An 18,951-nucleotide genomic window follows, 5' to 3' on the forward strand; every position below is an offset into this window, starting at 1 on the left:
GGAAGTGGGGGGGGCGCATTTATCAGCCGATCGATAGTGGAGAAAAGCACTCTGTGGTTACCTGTATTTTCTGAAATTATTTTGGAGAAATAATCTTTTTGTGCAAGTCGTATAGCTGAGAAAGAGAGAGAGGGAGAGAGAGAGAGAGAGGGAGAGAGACAGGGAGCGAGAAAAAGAGAGAGAGAGAGAGAGAGAGAGGCTTTAAGGTTCCTTTATTTTCAGAAAGTCATGTCACAGCAGAAGATACTTGATTATGAAGGAACCAAAGAGAGAGAGAGATAGATAGAGAGAGAGAAGGAGAGAGAGATAGAGAGAGAGAGGGAGAGACGGGGAGCGGGACAGAGAGGGAGAGAGAGAGAGACAGGGAGCGAGAAAGAGAGAGAGAGATGTGACAAATGCCTCCAACAATGTATTTGTTGCTGCTTCGACATCACGTTGCCAGCGAGTGGAAACCAAATCAATTCAATCAATTAAACCGAGAAAAAGAATGAAGGCTAGAGCGTAAAGAGAAATGCAATTCATAAATATATATATTTATATATATATATTTATTTATTTATTTATTTCATTTTTTTCAGTTTATCTTCATTTATTGTCTTTCTATTTTTCCCTTTGGCAAAGTAATGAACAGAATGTTAATGAAACCTTGCCAGGAAAGAGAGAAAGAGAGAGAGAGAGTTTGAGCTTGAGAGAGAGAGAGAGACATGGACAGATAGCCCTGGACGCTGGAGCCACAGCCCTGGACAAAGTGCAGGTCACAGGGGTCTCCGGCCCAGCAGGCCACAGGGCGACAGGGATAAGTGTTGGGAGCCTCTTCTAGTCAGGGGTCTCGGATGGGGTCCGGGTCGGGGGTGTGTGTGGTGTGCGTGGGGGGTCTGGTCTGGGAACAGGGAACCGGTCCCAGCAGCACACCGGGGGCTGCGACAAGACTTTGCTCTTAAACGCTGATCTACAAGCACCAGGTCTCCTATCCCTCATCTGCTCTCATACCTAATTCATTAGCAGAGAAGGAAGGAGAGAGAGAGAGAGATGGAAGAGGAGGGGGGTGGAGGGAGAGAGAGAGATGGAAGAGGAGGAGGGTGGAGGGAGAGAGAGAGATGGAAGAGGAGGAGGGTGGAGGGAGAGAGAGAGAGATGGAAGAGGAGGAGGGTGGAGGGAGAGAGAGAGAGATGGAAGAGGAGGAGGGTGGAGGGAGAGAGAGATGGAAGAGGAGGGGGGTGGAGGGAGAGAGAGAGAGAGATGGAAGAGAAGGGGGTGGAGAGAGAGAGATGGAAGAGGAGGGGGGTGGAGGGAGAGAGAGAGAGAGAGATGGAACAGGATGGGGTGGAGAGAGAGAGATGGAAGAGGAGGGGGGTGGAGGGAGAGAGAGAGATGGAGGAGGAGGGGGGTGGAGGGAGAGAGAGAGAGAGATGGAAGAGAAGGGGGGTGGAGGGAGAGAGATGGAAGAGGATGGGGTGGAGGGAGAGAGAGAGAGATGGAAGAGAAGGGGGTGGAGGGAGAGAGAGATAGGGGGTCGAGGGAAGGGGAGAGAAAGATGGAGAGAGATGGAAGGAGGGGAGAGTGGGAGGACGAGAGAGATGGAGCGAGAGGAGATTGGCAGGGGAGAGTGGGAGGCGGGAGGGAGGGAGGTAGTAGAGTGATAGTATTTGAGCCTGGAGGGGTCCAGTCCTCCCACTCTCAGAGCTCTTAAATATGAATAATGTCCTCTCCTTCCGAGGGCACGGACTACATAAACAGCACCGCCAAACGGGATGAGAACGCCATGAAGCCACACACACACACACACACACACACACACACACACAAGAAGAGAAAAAACCCTGATATACACAAAGCAGCAAAACTGGCAAAGAGCATCGAAGTTCTTGTGCAAACATTCTTCCCCCTCATCCGCCGGCAGAAGAAGCCATTTTGAAATGTGATGCATTTCCTCAGCAGCGAGTTCGCACAAAGCAGCCTGGATGCAAAAAGTACATCAATTAAATTGTGATCGCATATCAGGAAGGAGTCTGTGTGTGTGTGTGTGTGTGTGCACGCGTGCCTGCACCGTATGAAACCCGCTCTTCTGTACGCTGACAAATGACCCTGCATAAATACGGTGTAACTCAACATGTTAACACGTGTTGCACTGCAGAACAACATCGGATGCAGCGAGCACGTCGGAGGGCTGCTAAATGGACACACACACACACACACACACACACACAGACACACACACACACACACACACACACACACACACACACGTATGCACACACAACTGTGCAAGGACAAAACAGACAATTTTCCAGCTGCTCCCTGTGGGCGAACTCTTGTTTCCATTCTCTGGAGGTTTTGCAATCACACACATTTAATTTGTCTTGTTAATTTGTCAATTGATTTAACAAACCAACGCCTGTGTCGAGAAGCCTTCAGTGCGTGTGAGTCTGTGTGTGTGTGTGTGTGTGTGCGTGCTTGGCTGTGTGAGTGCAACAGTGCACGTGAGAGCCCAGGCGTGTACACGTGAGCGTGCGTGTATTCCCTTGAGCTAGTGTAATATTTTCCCAGTTTAATGATTTCTCCCAGAACACGAGTCATTGTTGCGACAAAGCAATGTGACAAGCTGCCACTGCGCAGTTGCTGATTGGAGGGTGGAGTGATGATGTCAGAGGTCCCGTCCTATCACAGCACAGAAGGTGACCAACGCCCCTCAGCTGGCTGCGGAACAACTCTACACTCTCACGGATCCTCGAGGGATCATGAGACTTGTCCAGAACAAGTCAGGTGACCAGTCTGACATGTGTTTTGCGGACTGGAAGCCTCTATGCGAGTAGGGGCCACAGGGGGCGCTGCTGCGTGCCATTCAGCCCCTGGGGGTCCCTGTGTTTATATCCTGGGAGTGAAATCCGTTCACTGAGGGTGTTTGGCCCCGGAAAGGGTGCGTTTGTGATCATGGACAGGCCATCGAGGCGTAGCCAGCGCGTCCAGTTCGGGGGGTGAGGGTGGCTCCTCCTCTTTTTGCGGATGATGTCCTCTTGGTCTCGTTAAATTGAACGAGCAGACCCATCTCCCAGGTCGTCTGTTGCGGTAAACGTCTCATTTACTGAGAACCCAGAAGCCTAACAAGCCATGACACAGTTCAGTCACAGGCTGCACTCACACAAACACGCAGAAGATGGAACTATCACAGGGGTGGTTAAAATATCACAAATGAAATCTTAAAATTGCTTAATGTTCTTTTGAGGGTGGACGTGTGGATCAGCTGAGAGGGGGGTGGGGGGGTCTAACAAGTGACCTGAAGATGTTTGACTGGCTTCAACATCCAAAAAAGCTCTGTCTGTGTGGTGCTTTTTATCCTCATATTCTTGGTTTAATAACGGTATAGTTCTGCTCCGCCTTGAGCCGGACGCTTATTCAACCTTTGGAGAATGTCCCTTTAATGGACCACACTGCTTTACATCTCCTTCAAGGCTGGTGATCTCAAAAATGGTTGAATGGTGCTGCGTCCCAAACCAATCCGGTATTCCATTGATTAAATCAAGCGACCTCTTTACGTAAGTGCACGTATGAGCCCTTGAGAGCCAGAGTTTATGCTGCAGAAATGTCCAAAGCGTAGATGTGGTCCAGTCTAAACAGCATGGAGTCACCAAAAGCAGGACTCTGGGGCTGATTTTCACGACGAGGCCGGTGAAGGATGGACCTACTTGCTTCTGCTCTGACAGTTGCTCCATTTATGGTTCCTTCCAGAACAAAAGGAAACAGAGAACATGGCGTCCTTGAAAAGCGGTCCTCTGTTTATATCCGTCTTATTAAAAACAAACCTGATAAACTAAAAACACTAATGCTGTGTAGTCATGCTCATGACACAGGGACATCATCACGCTCGTGCTTTCGTGTCATGGGACGTGCTGGAAATCTCATCTTCACTCCACACACACACTGAGTGCAAACCCTGTTTTTATTTAACTCAGGATATTCGAGAATATCAGCTCACACTTTTCTTTTTTCCATTTAAGTTTTTTCCACACATATATAGGCTCTTTTGCACACACGGTTTTAATCGATATCCCTCTACAACAAATCGTTCTCTCTACTCTGATCAACTCCTCTCTAATCAAGCGGGAGACCCCAAGCAGGAGCGTTTGGCCTGAGGCTGCCGGAGCTGAACTCAATTCCTCCGAAGCTGCAGAACTAGAACTGGTTCCACTGCTCTGAGAGCAGCACAGCGAGGGGAGGGTGACGGCGGAATGAGGCGTTTTTCGGGCCAAACAGTTCCGGGGACTCCCCGGTGCTGGGTTCACACCGCCGGCGATGGGGCTTCTATGCCGCTGGCATTTGTGGCCGTGTCCGCTGTCTTCAAATCTCTCTCCTTTTCCATATTTAATATACATTATGTAGCTAGATGGGGCCGGCTTGTAGTGTCCTTGAGCAAGACACTTAATCCCTAATTGCTCCTGATTCAGCTCGCCGCCGGTTGTGGCTCCGCCCCCCGCAGCTGCGCCCCGTTTGAAATGCATCTCAGCCTGTCGCATCGCAGCCTGTTGCATCGCAGCGCCACCGGTGTAACCGCACCATCATTGTAGCTGCCCCCTGGGGAGCCCCACCACGACCCGCACAACTTCAAGGGATTTCATCCGGTTCGCACCAACAACAGGAACCCTGAAGCGACGTCAGCCGGCGGGTGGTTGGTATAGCAACGTCACTCTGCGTGACATACAACAACAAGATGGAGGACGTCGTAGTCGGAGCTGTGTATTTGTTGCGTGTCGTGGGTTCCCCAATTTTAACGGAGTGGACAAAACATTTGTCCGTGTTTTGTTCCATTTTTTAAGGCTACCGTTACAAGTTGTTGTAAACGCTTTACACAGGTTTTTAAATATGGCCGGTGCTGCACTGGCTCATGTGTTGCACCGACGTCACTGAAGGTTCCTCTTGTGCCGGTTGGTCCCTGCACTGGAGTAGGAGCTAAAGATGTTCCTCAAAAACGGTGTTCTGAGGACTACAAACGTTCCTAATTTCCTGCAGTGTGGACTGAATTAAAAAAAGGGGGGTCCTCCAACTGTGATTAGGAATATAAAAATGTTCATCTGGTCCAAAAACACCTACAGTATAGACAGACATGCAAACATTGCTCATAAAGTGTATAAATTAGGGCAGTGACAGTATGAATTTTTTCTTACCGCGGTGAAAAACTAATCACAGGCAGTATTGCAGTTTAACGACAGGGGGGCACATCTTTTCTTTATGTCAGTCAGTGTGCATTAGAATAACAGGATAAACCGATATAAGGTTACATAAATGCACAGGGAAAATATTTAAATGAGGAGTTATAAATAAGGGGAATCATGAATATATTTTGTGTGAATTGTCTGCGGCATGCCCCATTCCTCCGTATCCCGAATCCCGAATCCAATTCGACTGACAAAGTCGGGTACAGCCCCAGAAATAATTAATTATGTTTGATGGACTGTCCCAACGCTTGTGTACGGCAGGCGAAGCTGAAGTGACGGGCGGAAGACAGTGAATGATGACTAAACAATGATCGTGTTTATATTTCATATCACACACCTCCTGTAACTAATACCAACAATAAATTTAAATACAAAAAAAAAAAAAAAATATATATATAATATATATATATATATATATATATATATATATATATATATATATATATATATATATATGGTGGCAGACGAGGGGGCATGGTTAAGGCGTGCTCTGCGGGACCCAGCGCTGGCTCCTTCCCTTGGCGGCATGCCGTGCTTATCACCCTGGGCATCGGTCGGTTGGACTTGACAGTGAGGAGTGGCGTGGTGCCGGGGCTAGAACCGGCGGAACAGATCCCTGCCCGACACACGAACACGGTTCCGTTCATTCATTGTGTTTTACATTGAAGTTCAGGCCAGGGAGCCTTTCTGTTCCATGGGAAATAGAACTACGCCGCTGAGGAACCTCACTGCCGGTCCGACTCCGTCTTCCTCCTTGGACCCACCCCTGTGTGTATATACAGTATATATATATATATATATATATATATATATATATGAGGTAGTCAAAAAGCTCCTCAGTGGCAAGGCGCCGGGAGTGGACGAGATTTGTGCCGCATGGATGTTGGGTACAGTACCTGTGGAGTGGCAGACCGGGGTGGTGGTTCCCATTTTTAAAAAGGGGTACCGGAGGGTGTGCTGCAATTATAGGGGTATCACACTGCTTAGCCTCCCCAGAAAAGTTTACTCCAGGGTGCTGGAAAGGAAGCTCTGGCCGATCGTCGAACCTCAGATTCAGGAGGAGCAATGCAGATTCCGTCCTGGACTTGGAACAGTGGACCAGCTCTTTACCCTTGCAGGGTTGCTGCGGGGGTCGTGGGAGTTTGCACATCCAGTCTACATGTGTTTTGTGGGCCTGAAGAAGGCTTTCGACTGTGTCCCTCGGGGGGATCATGTGGGGGGTACTGAGGGAGTATGGGGTTGGTACGAGCACTCCGGGCCTTGTACAACCAAAGTGAAAGCTTTGTTCGCATTTTCGGCACAAAGTCAAACACGTTCTCAGTGGGTGTTGGACTCCGCCAAGGTTGCCCCTTGTCCCCGATTCTGTTTGTGATATTCATGGACAGGATCTCAAGGCGCAGCCAAGGTGAGGAGAGTGTCCGGTTTGGGAACGTCAGAATTGCATCTCTGCTTTTTGCAGATGATGTGGTTTTGTTGGCTTCATCAGAACGTGACCTCCAGCATGCACTGAAGCCGAGTGTGAAGTGGTCAGGATGAGAATCAGCACCTCCAACTCTGAGGCCATGGTTCTCCTCTGGAAAATGGTGGATTGCTTGCTCTAGGTTGGGAGCGAGTTGCTGCCCCAAGTGAAGGAGTTCAACTATCTTGTGATCTTGTTCACGAGTGAGGGGAAAATGGAGAGTGAGATGGAAAGGCGGATCTGTTTGGCGTCAGCAGTGATGCGGGCATTGTACGGGACCGTTGTGGGGAAGAGGGAGCTGAGCCGGAAGGCAAAGCTCTTAATTGACCAGTCCATCTGTGTCCCAGCCCTCACCTATGGTCATGAGCTTTGGGTAGTGACCGAAAGAACGAGATCGCGAATACCAGCTGCCCAAATGAGTTTCCTCCGTAGGGTGGCTGGGCTCAGCCTTAGAGATAAGGTGAGGAGTTCGGACATCCACTGCTCCTTCACGTCGAAAGGAGCCAGTTGAGGTGGTTCGAGCATCTGATCACGATGCCTCCTGGGCGCCTTCCCTTGGAGGTTTTCCGGGCACGTCCAACTGGTAGGAGACCATGGGGTACTGCCACCGCGGCCCCAGATAAGCGGTGGAAAATGGATGGATGGATGGATGGATGGATGGATGTATATATATATATTTATACATATACACAAAACCCACCAACTACACATTATAACTTGGACTCTTGCACTTTATCTCTTCTCCCCAGAAGGTTGGATACAGGACAGCCGTAGCAGGAGCTATGTGTGGAACACACTCCTACAGATCTCTGCCACCCTGCAATGACAGCCGTAGAGCAGGATGAGTGGGTGGGCTTAGAGTGTGTGTGTGTGTGTGTGGTTATTGGTGTAGGAGTGAAGAAAGCACCAGGTTGAACAGTCTCCCACCAAGGCTCAAAGCGATACTCCAGCTCTGCATGAGCGCTGTGTTAGCTCAGTGCGGAGAGGGGGTTCAACGAGCCCTCGCCTGTGAAATAAGGGAAATCAACCTCCCGTTGTCTCAAAAGTTTAAACAATACATCTTGTGTCTCCCTCAAAAGTGTCCCTTAACGAGGTGAGGTTTTACACCGAGACACACAGTTCTGCACACAAAGAATACAGAAAGAGGAAACAAGTGATAAAAGACCCCCTGCCTTCCACTGATCTCCCCTTCATAGACAACAGTTGCAACCTGGAGCTGCACTCGGTTTAGATCATCACCACCAGCTTGGTTCAGTTCTGTGGCTCATCGCTGGCTGCACGGGGCCCCTGTTCACTGTGTGTCAGGGTGACCAGGGAGCCCAGGAAGATCAGGGAGCCCAGGAAGACCAGGGAGACCAGAGAGCCCAGGGAGACCAGAGAGCCCAAGGAGACCAGAGAGCTCAGGGAGACCAGAGAGCCCAGGGAGACCAGAGAGCTCAGGGAGACCAGAGAGCCCAGGGAGACCAGAGAGCCCAGGGAGCCCAGGAAGACCAGGGAGACGAGGAAGACCAGGGAGACGAGGGAGACCAGGGAGCACAGGAAGACTATGGAGCCCAGGAAGACCAGGGAACCCAGGAAGACCAGGGAGCCCAGGAAAACCAGGGAAGCGATTTCATCCACCTGCTCTGCCACGTTTACCCAACGATCGCTTGCGTCTGTGACGGTCATTGGGAGGACGGTGGTTCAGGTCCCGGTCGACTCCAGTTTCCTGCTCTCTCTCTTTTTGCTTTGTTGCTTGTCTTGTCCCCGCTCTGCTCTCTCTGACGTGTTTCTTATTCTCAGCTTGTCCTCGCTTGGGAGCCGCCCGCTCCTTTCATTCTCCTTCCCATTCTCGTAGCGTTTTCGGGCTCGTTTGGAGGCGATCCAGGCGACTCCGTGGCAGTGAGGGTGCGACGACTCAGCCCAAAGAACATTTTGTGTGTGTATGATACTGACAGAAAAAACTGGATCTGTTGAGCCCAGAACAGTCCTGATCAGTGGGAAAATGGACGACACTCACTTTTTGACTCCAGCGTACTTTTACAGACTTTCCAGACTTTTTCGGTTGTTAGCAGTGGGTCGCGGCCACTCGCATAGCCAGCTGCACCAAACGGCGCATGACCCAAAATGTGGAACAGAACTGGAAATGCTTCATTCAACTGCAAGTTTGTTTGTATGTGTGTGTGTGTGTGTGTGTGTGTGTGTGTGTGTGTGTGTGTGTGTGTGTGTGTGTGTGTGTGTGTGTGTGTGTGTGTGTGTGTATGTGTGTAGGGGATTTAGACCTGGGCAAACAGGGTTACAAGGTATGAAATAAATAAGCCTAACAGTAATTATTTCTGGTTATCTTCATTGACTCTTCAGCAGCTGAGAGTGTTTGGATTCACGTCGCGGCTGAACCCTGAAACGAGTTCATTACGGCGCTAAACATGAACACGCTCCCGTTAATTAGTCTGACCAGCGACAAATTAGCTCTGGGTGCGCGTTATGATACCTGATCTTTCACTGTGCATGGATACAGGAACGCGCACATGCACATAGACAAATACATACACGCACATACACATTCTAAAGCAAAATAATAAGGAAAATGATTTATACAGCAAACCAACTTTATAGTGCACACACACACACACACACACACACACACACACACACACACAGACAGAATTCCCCAGGCAGACCTCGCCTCCCACACACATTACTTCGGCAGTGATGGAACAACAGAATCATTCCCATGAGAGAGAGAGAGACGTCAGTCTCCAAGATTAAAACATTAAATATACTGAACGACACTGTTTTTGTTCTCCCTCGCTGTTAACTCCTTCACGCCTCTCAATTTAACACACGCTTATTGGGTCAAACCTCAAAGGGCGTCGCCAAAGCCACAGGATCAGGATTAAATTAAATGCATTACATCCCAGTTAAAGGTTGACCGGCTGATTAGTCGGCTGATGAAAAAGCTGTCGACCTCTTGTGAGATTTTCTGAAATATTGGAGTCCTTGTCAGCGTCTGAAAGTTCTGGGCCAGAACACACGCCGGGGCAGCGTCCGCAAGATTCCGTCAGAAACGTTCACGCCGATGAAATGTCTGTGGCCTCCCACAAAGCACTTGGTTCCACACGTCCTAGGACCTGGATCCAGCAGAGTCCTGGAGCCAGGTCACATCTGTTCTGCACCGATCGTAGCCGGGTCACAACCCTGAATCTAATGCACTCTTTCATGTTAAGCACAGATAATCCTCAACAATTATTTTTTTACCAATATCAAGGGACTGTGTTAGAAATGTAGAATTGAATATACTTAAGTATATGCAGATATAAAATATGTACTTCAGTACAATGGGAAAAAGTACTCCCCCCCCCATCGTGAACCTGATGGTTTTTCGAGTGGTCCTGGAGACCACCGCGCGGACCAGAAGTGTTTTTAGGATCCGGCTCAGTGAACAGGACGAGTGCAGGGAGGGTGTCAGGGAGGAATCGGGAGAGTCATCTTTAGCAGCCGATTTAGCAAAGGATGCTTCATTTATTTATGGATCGACAGCCGTGGGGATCAACCTCTCAGGCCCCGAAGGCAAATATTTGAGGGAGAGGGAAGAACGTGACAGGGCTGAGATTCAACAGGATCAATTAAATGACTTCTGTTCTGTTTGGAACACGTCTAACTGGCCCCGGGGCTCGTGGAATATTGATGAAGGTGAGATTGTGGTACCTATGGCCAGGAAGTCCTCGTGGTCCCAGGCCTGTAGCTGAGCCAGCGGGCCGCTGTAGAGCAGGAGCCCGTCCGCCACCTCGGTGATGAACTCCAGGGACACGTGGCTCTCGAAGCAAGGCATCATGGGAGGAAACCAGGCGTAGCCGTTGCCATGGAAACTGTGCTTGTTCTGCTGGCACTCGGGCCCCTCAAACTGGGTGGGACACTGGCACCTGGGGGGGATGGAGAGACAGAGAGAGAGAGAGAGACAAAATATTTTCATTTTAGAGTCAGACTGCATCGTTCAGATTGAGTCATCCAGAGAATCTCACATCTTGATTTTGGTGCAAAGAATATGGCAGCAAAAAACTCAGGCTGCATACACACACGCACACAAACACACACGCACGCACACACGCACACACAGAAAAGCTGTCCACGTCAAATTCAACTCTGAGGTGAGATCCGATTCCTTGATATGAAAGAAATATAATATATAAAATACACATTCTGGATATTGCGATGTGACTTGACAAGAACATATTTTACACAGTATTCAATGCGTTCTATGATAACACATTGAATACTGAGTAAAATAACATTGTGTGGGTTTCTCACGTCATAATCAAGGCTCCAAAAAAAAAATTGCTACTTCAGCGCTGACTTGACACCAAATTATGCTGACAAATCATTTTACATTTCAAAAGTGAACATCTGTTTTTAATGATAGGAGGGAGCCGCGACGTGCCAGCCACGGTGAACACGTTGAGCAATGTGGAGCCTTTATTACGGGAGTGGAACCAACTCCACACTGACAACTCAGAGAGGGTCCAATCCAACAAGGACCCCACTGCAAGTGGGTTCCACTTTTCTTTGGAGAGAAGATCCAATCAAAAACCAATCGTTATCACAATAAAACACGTCGCTACAGACGCTCGTTCTGCTCATAACTGCGCTGCTGGAATCAAAGCGGCGCTCGGCTTCGGCTCTGATCGGCTCCCCAAACCCGACTCTGACCTCATATCAGGAAGGACGTCAACGAGACCCCGGGTCCACGCTCCACTCCGACATCGTCCCGTTGTCGCCTCACGTGGCGCTAGATGACGCCTACATTTGTATTCACCAACTGCAGGTCATTGGTTTTTAAATACAAAAGGAAATGGTAATGTATGCGGCAGAACCGTAGGGATATATCAGCCCCTCATTGAAAGGTTCAGCGTGATCGCCTTCGCCGAAAATGTACCAAGATGGCCGCCGGGGAGACAGACTCCTCTCAACGTGACTTTACAGAAAACAAACTCCACAAACTCTGGTTGACTGAGGCCGTGAGAAAACATCATAAAACTCTCAAACACACACACACACACACACACACACACACACACACAGTGTGTGTTCAGTGGACAGCTCATTTCTCATCTAAATGTTTTTGTTTGCACTCTCATTGCACTGCCTTCTATCTCATCTGGGGTGGACAGGCACTCTCACACACACACAGTCGCAGACACTACTGAATATACCAGACTGACGTTCAAATAAAGTGCGACCACACTGTCTCTTTACTGCCTGCAGACTGGAAGAAGGCGCACACACACACACACACCACCAATAAACCGGCAAATATATCACAGGGAGATGTAATGACAGGAGATTTAGATGGATGTGTTTGGTGTCTGAGTAACAAACAGTGTAGCTCTTTATACCTTAAACCTCCTCCTCTGGGTGTCCACGCCAAGGAGCAGCAGCAGCGGCTGCAGATCCTCTGAAGGAGGTTCAGTTTTGTTTCCCATCGCCGTGAAAACACTGTGTTAGTGTCTGACCATGAGCGGTAATCCCAACTGCCGTGCCCTCCACTTCCCTCCAAATCCCATTGTTAATCCCACTGACTTGATTATCTACATGTCCTGCTTTCAATCTTTGCTCGGTGTGTGTGTGCGTGTGTGTGTGTGTGTGTGTGTGTGTGTGTGTGTGTGTGTGTGTGTGTGTTTTGGAGGGGACAAGGTCATTCATCCTTCATATCCCAGGGACAGAATGCCTCCAGCTCTTCTGTTAGCACATCCCTTATCTGGACAAATCCCCTCTTCTCTTCTCCCTCTGGTTCGCACACATTCCTCCTCTTGTTGTTATTACTTCTCACCCCCTTCGTTCTGATCTTCTCTGCTTTTTTGCGCCTTACGCCCGTTTCTCGTCGCCTCTCCTCTTTATCGACAGAATTCGACACATCTACAGAGTAGCGGTGGCAAATATATCAAAAATACTGAACGGACTAATCTAATGACCAGCAGACCTAGATGAGCAAATTATTCTGCAATGCATATCTAAGGGGAATATGTCTGAAACAGGGTACATCCAGTGACTTTCTAATATCGCACTCTTCTAGACCCTGTGACCCAAGCATCTTCACAGCTAAACTCCAATTCACCCACAAGGCTCGGGTAAGGGTGAAGTGCCTTGCTCAAGGACACCTAGACACCTTGTTGTCGGGGCAGAGCCTGAGCATCAAAGCAGCAACCCTCCGATTGATCCGCCCCCTGAGTTTCCACCATCCGCAAAGGACGAGAGAGACGGTGCGTGCGTGCCGAACGAGAGGTAGAACCCTCTTGTTGGTTCATTTTGTGTGCGTTTGTGAAAGTGCATAAGACTTCAGCCGAGACCCGCTCGTGGGTCAAGAATGAGTGACTGTAATCCAGGGATTATGCTGAGCTGCATGTGAGCCAGTCATTCTGCTCAGGCCAGCACCTCCGCCACACACATACACACACACACAGTTTTTTAATTAAAAAAGCTGAAAAGCAGAATTGACTCGTTTGAGACCGAACAAAAATATTAAGTGGAAAGGACTCTCGTCTGGAGTCTGTATTTATCTGCTGCCATGTTTCTTCAGGTGTTGAAAGTGTGAGTGTGTGTGTGTGTGTGTGTGTGTGTGTGTGTGTGTGTGTGTGTGTGTGTGTGTGTGTGTGTGTGTGAGCGTGAGTGTGTGTGTGTGTGCATGTGCGAGACTGTGTGTGTGTATATGTGTGTTTAACGTTCGAACACAGATTTCAACATAATTAAGCAAAGACGGACCTGAGGCAGTAATTGTTGCAGCTTTCAGCATATGGTGCTGTGTGTGTGTGTGTGTGTGTGTGTGTGTGTGTGTGTGTGTGTCTACAATGAAATGTAGGCATAGCCCACTTCCACTTGCTTTCGAACCTTTTCCATCTTACATGGATACACATAATGTGTTTTAAAGTGTAAGAAGAAAAAACAGTAATTTCATCATTAAAGTTCATCTTGCGCTGCATTAGCATCGAGAGACAACGATGAAAGCTTCGAGTGCGGGCGCCTGACGCCGGCTGTAATTGGTTTCAGAGAGCCCTTCAAGTCCACCTAGAAACGCTGAAACTGACACAGGACTCCCAGCACAGAGTAAATCATCCAGACTGAGCCGGGGTGATACTCCCCCAGAAGCCGAGGAACCGGGGTGGGAACCTGGTTCTGCACGAGCCATGGACTGGGAAGCGGATTACATGTGGATTAGTGGAGACACGGCCTCACACATGGACAGTCAATTGTGGTTTGAAATGGTTTTGTTGTTGGTTGTTATTGATTAACGGTGGAGGAATTGATCTCTTGGAGCAGTCACTGATTTGTTGTCAGGTTGAAGACATTGCCGTAGCCCGGCGTGTGTAGCAGCGCCTGGATGTGTTAGCTGACGTGTTCCCAAACACGATGCAAGTAGCTCAGAGCCCGATTTGTTATCAGACGTAAATTCGTTCTCGCTGTTCTACCGACCGGAAACGGGAAGAGTTGATTTATCAGCTCGCCCCGCTGGTGACGAAGAAGATGTTCCTGAACAAGAATCCCATTTTCATTGTTATTTTGCCGCTCATCGCTCTCGTGGAGGACCAGATGAACGAGGCTCCAAAGCTTGGGATCACTGCTGTGCAGAGCGGTGTCACAACGGCTCCCGGGTACGACAAGGACGGCGCCGGGTAAGGTTGGCTAGCGGCTGTACAGAGATCACCTCCAACGGCAAACTGTATGATTATTCAATTTGAAACTTTCCTGATCTATCAAATGTTATATCAATATGGGATTTGTATATCCATGCTTTGGTGATATTAGGTTTTCAAATGAAGTAAAAAAAATAAGATAAAATAAAAAATGGGAAATCCACCTCTGATGTAGACTGTGTTCATGCAGCGCGTGGTGGTAGCGTCACGCGTCTGGTGAATCTGATTGGCTGAAGGTGTTTTTGGATTCAAATCAAAGGCTCGCTGCCAACGGCCAGGGCCTCTTGTGACAGCGACTGTAAAGAGCTCGCAAGGAAGACGGGTCCAACCGGGCTACGACCCATCCTTACTATTGAGGAGTGGGCAGCCACATCGTGAGACCTTGGGACCAACATCAGTTCTGCCTATAGCCTTGAGCAAGGCATTGGCATTGGAACCTTTTTTCTCACCATTGATCCACCATGCCCATATAAATATTGTCGTGATGATACAACTTTGAATCACCAACTTTCTCATGACCAAGCACCGGACAGAAGCTGGCGTGCCACTTTTGTCCGGTGCACGGTGCCACGGCGGTGTGGGTGCGGTGTTTTGTGAATATAGAGAGTCCAGTACATTCACATTCTTATTCAATTGGAAAGGCAACAAAATGTGTCCCATTTAGTCTGTAGCTTCACTAAAACTGTATCGTTATATATGTTTATGTGAATAAAAAATATAATGAACAAATGAATCACAATTGGGAACTTTACAGCAAAAACAAACAAACCAACAGATAAAACCATTTCAAATGAAAAAGAGGTGAAGAGGGACATGACTCACATGGTTTACTTTTTCCATATTTGCAGCTGCCAAAGCCACCGGACAACACCAGACATTACCAAAACCTTTTTTTTTTTTTTTTTTTTTGCAGGAATTTATTTTTGCAGGCACATTTTCCTTATTGGGGACGTCCCGGCTGGTACAGAACAGCTGGCAAGCCGACCCACCAACATGAACCAACGCTCACGAACCAAAAACACTGAAAGCTTTCACCTAGCTTCGGAGTGTGTATAGATATTCAGATTGACGACGACTGTTGTGTACACTGTCAGTCATCAATTACGTCTAAAGATAAATAAATCCGTGTCGTGCAATATTTGTCGTGTGTCCACACGTAGGGATGCCAGGCAGCTTCAGGGTGGCAACATCTGGGCCAACATCTGCTCAAGCTCAACACAGCAAACGTCGTGCTACCAAACCTGTTCCTTTCCACCTTGTGGAACCACTTTGCAACGTGGGATGCAGAGTGATAATGCAGTGCAGCGCTGTCTCATTCGTTAAGACTGCATTGTGAATACATTTCTCAGGTGAGGGTTGAAAACCCTTTTAAAATGTCTGACACTTGGTCGTGAACAAGTAAATGCGCTTCATTCTGCTTCATTCTCCTTCCTTATGAGGACAGACAGGACCCAGAGTGACAGCCACAAAGACATGTTCACTGTAGTCACAGACCATAAAACTTAAAATCTTCACATTGCAAATGGACGTTTCATCTCGAGAGGTGGAATTCAAAGACAGAGCTCTTGACCCTTGATGCTGGAGCTTCCCATGAGACCGGGGACTCAACGCATTCCACACCATCACCAGCCAACACTCCACCTTCACCACGCTCCTGTAACTAAAGATTCAATGTGGCCGTGTGGCTGCTGCCTTGGGAAGTAGAAATATTAAAGTTTTTGTTTAAAGATACTCTATTTGATGTGGTCAGATATCGGTTTAACACTGTTAAATAAACCAGCGATGCCTCACGAAAGTATGAACATCAAAAGCGACGTCTCCAGAACCAATCTCTGAAAAGACGTTGTGAGCAGACTACGTCTGGCATTTCAGATATTTCGGGCAGTTTTTGGAGCAGATTTTTCTTTCACTTGCAGCTGAAGATAAATCATTGTATGATTCCCCGACGCTCTCTCCTTCATATTGCAGTTGCAACATTAAAACCTAATATATGGGCAACTTACAGAGATGTTCATGACTTAACATCCCTTCTGATGAGGACACACTAGGTGACTAAGGCAGCATCTCATTAACAAGCAGCAACACAAACAGCCGCAACAACAATACGTGTCGAAAATGTTCTTCTAATCCATGTGTGTTTTGCCACACGTGCAGCAGAGAAGCAAACTCAGTGTGCTACACCTGGGAGCGGCAATTAGTATGAAAAGCTCAGCAGTTTGCAGAGAAAGTAGGAGGCTGGCGGCGTCGTGTGGAGAAGCTTTCTGCCGTCGCTTTGTGCGGGTCACTTGCTCGGATTCCTTCATTTCCTGCCAATTTTAATCAGCATTATTTAAGGCTTTAATTTTGTCCCCCGACTACGACTAAACATATAAATAAAGAATCAAACAAAGAAAAGATCCCAAAGGAAAGCGGCGTCACCTTCATCTCCTCAGCCGATCCCGGAGCGCTCACGCCGCCGTCAAATTTCACTCCTCAACTCTCCTGCTAAGCTTCAGTTCTGCCAGCGCGCGCACACGCACACACACACACCCCCCCCCCCCACACACACACACACACTAACTCACACACGCCCCCACACACACACATCCACAAACACACAGGCATGCATACATGCACACACACACACACACACACTAGTTGCATTGTTATACTTTGTTCTAAAAACTGCAGTTTTACCCAAATAGCCAAGTGACCCACCAAAAGGGTCAAAGTCATACCTCAAATTTTAGGCTTTACAGAAAGTCAATAAGGAAACTGCGGCTACATGCTGGCTGCTTGTAAAGATCTCTTTTCTCAGAGCAAAACACTGTGAAAAAGACTAGAATTTCCTGAATCTGTCTAAACTTGAAGTGAATGACATGTTCTTGCTTGGGTACAATCTAAGTGCTTTATGTCTCCACACATTATGGAGTACTACACATAATAAAGTGCTGTGTTACGTTCTGTTGACATTAACATCACATGTTGACTTGTAGCAAATAGAATTGAATGCAATGCGATCCCCAGCCCCGATAGAAAAAGACAGAATGTGACGACGGCGCACACCAGGTTGTACTGACAGCTGAGCTAATGTTAAGATAAGACACGATAACACTTTATTAATCCCGGGGGGGAAATTCAGGAAAAGTTCCAGGAGAGTTTAATAAAAAATTGTAGTAAAAGGACAATAAAAGGAAAGTCTCTGGCTCTGCAGGGTATCAGCCGGTAAATCATTGTAGTGAGTCAGACAGGCATAGGAGACAAAAATACAGAAATCCACCACCTAACAGTATCCATAGACTTGGGGACATTTCTGGGATATTATATACTGTATATATATTATTTTAGTCAATTGTGAAAAATAATATTCATTGGCTATTTCAGTTATATGGGTGGTCAAAATTAAGTTTTTTGTTTATTTCTGTCATTATTGCACAGTCACACTTATACAACATTAGTGATAACTACCAGTCATATCGCTTAATGACCGGTGCCACTGGATACACTACCTTAGGATCTGCTGAACGTTAGCATATCAAACATAAGATTCTAAAGTAGGCAAACGGGTGCATTTTAAACTGAGGTCAAGTACAACATCATCAGGAAAAGTGAACAATTTGTTCCCTGTCATCTAACATCTGAACACTTAGCAGTAACAGAGTCGTCACCTTTGCAATTGGGTGCTGCAAAGCTTTCAGATGCCGTCACCAGAAAACATTCACAGCTTCAGGCTGTTGTGATTCAGCCACTCCGGAGAACAAACACGCGGCTTATTTGGTCATTTGCTGGCGCTCCAAAGCATGACTCCCCGATGGGTCACTCGGTGCTTTTAGTGCCAATAAACCACCATCAACTTTAACTTTAACTTTTTAACTGCAGGAGGAAAGAGGACATTCTCAATTAAATGCCTCAAATCAAAGCGAGTCGTACGGCGGCAGCCTCAGTGGAGAGAATTCTCCTATTATTCCAGATATCTCTGTGGTCGCTTTTCAACCATTTGTCAAATTTATCCATCTCATCAGCCACAGCAGCAGACGACACCGTTTTGATCACGACAGAACTCAGGGAGCTCGAGGTTGAACACAAAATGTTTGGTATTCATCAGCGACAGTAAAGGGCTGCGGAGGATGAATAAAAGCCTCAGTAAAATACAATCAGGTCATCGGGCCAGGTTGACTTACAAATATGAATTTAATGCACATTGATGACATTCTCAACCTTGTTTTTTGGGAGGTGGGTCTCTCCCAGGGCGGGTGGGCTTCATGACACCTGTCTAATGAGGTTTCAGGAGCAAGCGCTAACGGGCTCTTTACCTTAAAGAGCCGCTGCCTGACAGGGGTGCGAGGGAGGAGCGCCGAGGTTAATGTGGCGCTCTCCAGACGGGAGCGCCGCGGTCAGCCCTCCCGCTTCAAAGAGCCCAGCGGCGGTCAGAGACCAGGACACTGACACGCAGCAAAGAGATGAAACACAATACGCTGCACGCTGAAGCAGGTCTCCTCAGCACTTAAAACGCCGTCTCTGATCACCGTAAACACACATGCACTGAAGTCCCTGTATGTGCATAAAAAATAAAAAATGTCGTTGCTCCAGCACAAGAAGAATGATTAAACCGTCTGTCCCCTCTCACTACGGCCAGATG

The 18,951-nt window shown here is 47.8% G+C and overlaps 1 protein-coding gene across 1 annotated transcript in view; it reads right to left on the reverse strand.

Moving 5' to 3' along the window:
* Positions 1 to 18,951, reverse strand: part of LOC307228310 (neural-cadherin) — a gene marked incomplete at both ends in the record, with an annotated part of 316,610 nt that overhangs the window by 69,434 nt on the left and 228,225 nt on the right. Inside the window, one exon of the mRNA XM_079997948.1 lies at positions 10,357 to 10,571. Coding sequence (XP_079854074.1) covers positions 10,357 to 10,571 — 215 coding nt within the window. The remainder of the gene's footprint in view (positions 1 to 10,356; positions 10,572 to 18,951) is intronic.

The sequence above is a fragment of the Zeus faber genome, assembly GCF_960531495.2.
Source record: "Zeus faber genome assembly, chromosome: 3".
Lineage (NCBI taxonomy): Eukaryota > Metazoa > Chordata > Actinopteri > Zeiformes > Zeidae > Zeus > Zeus faber.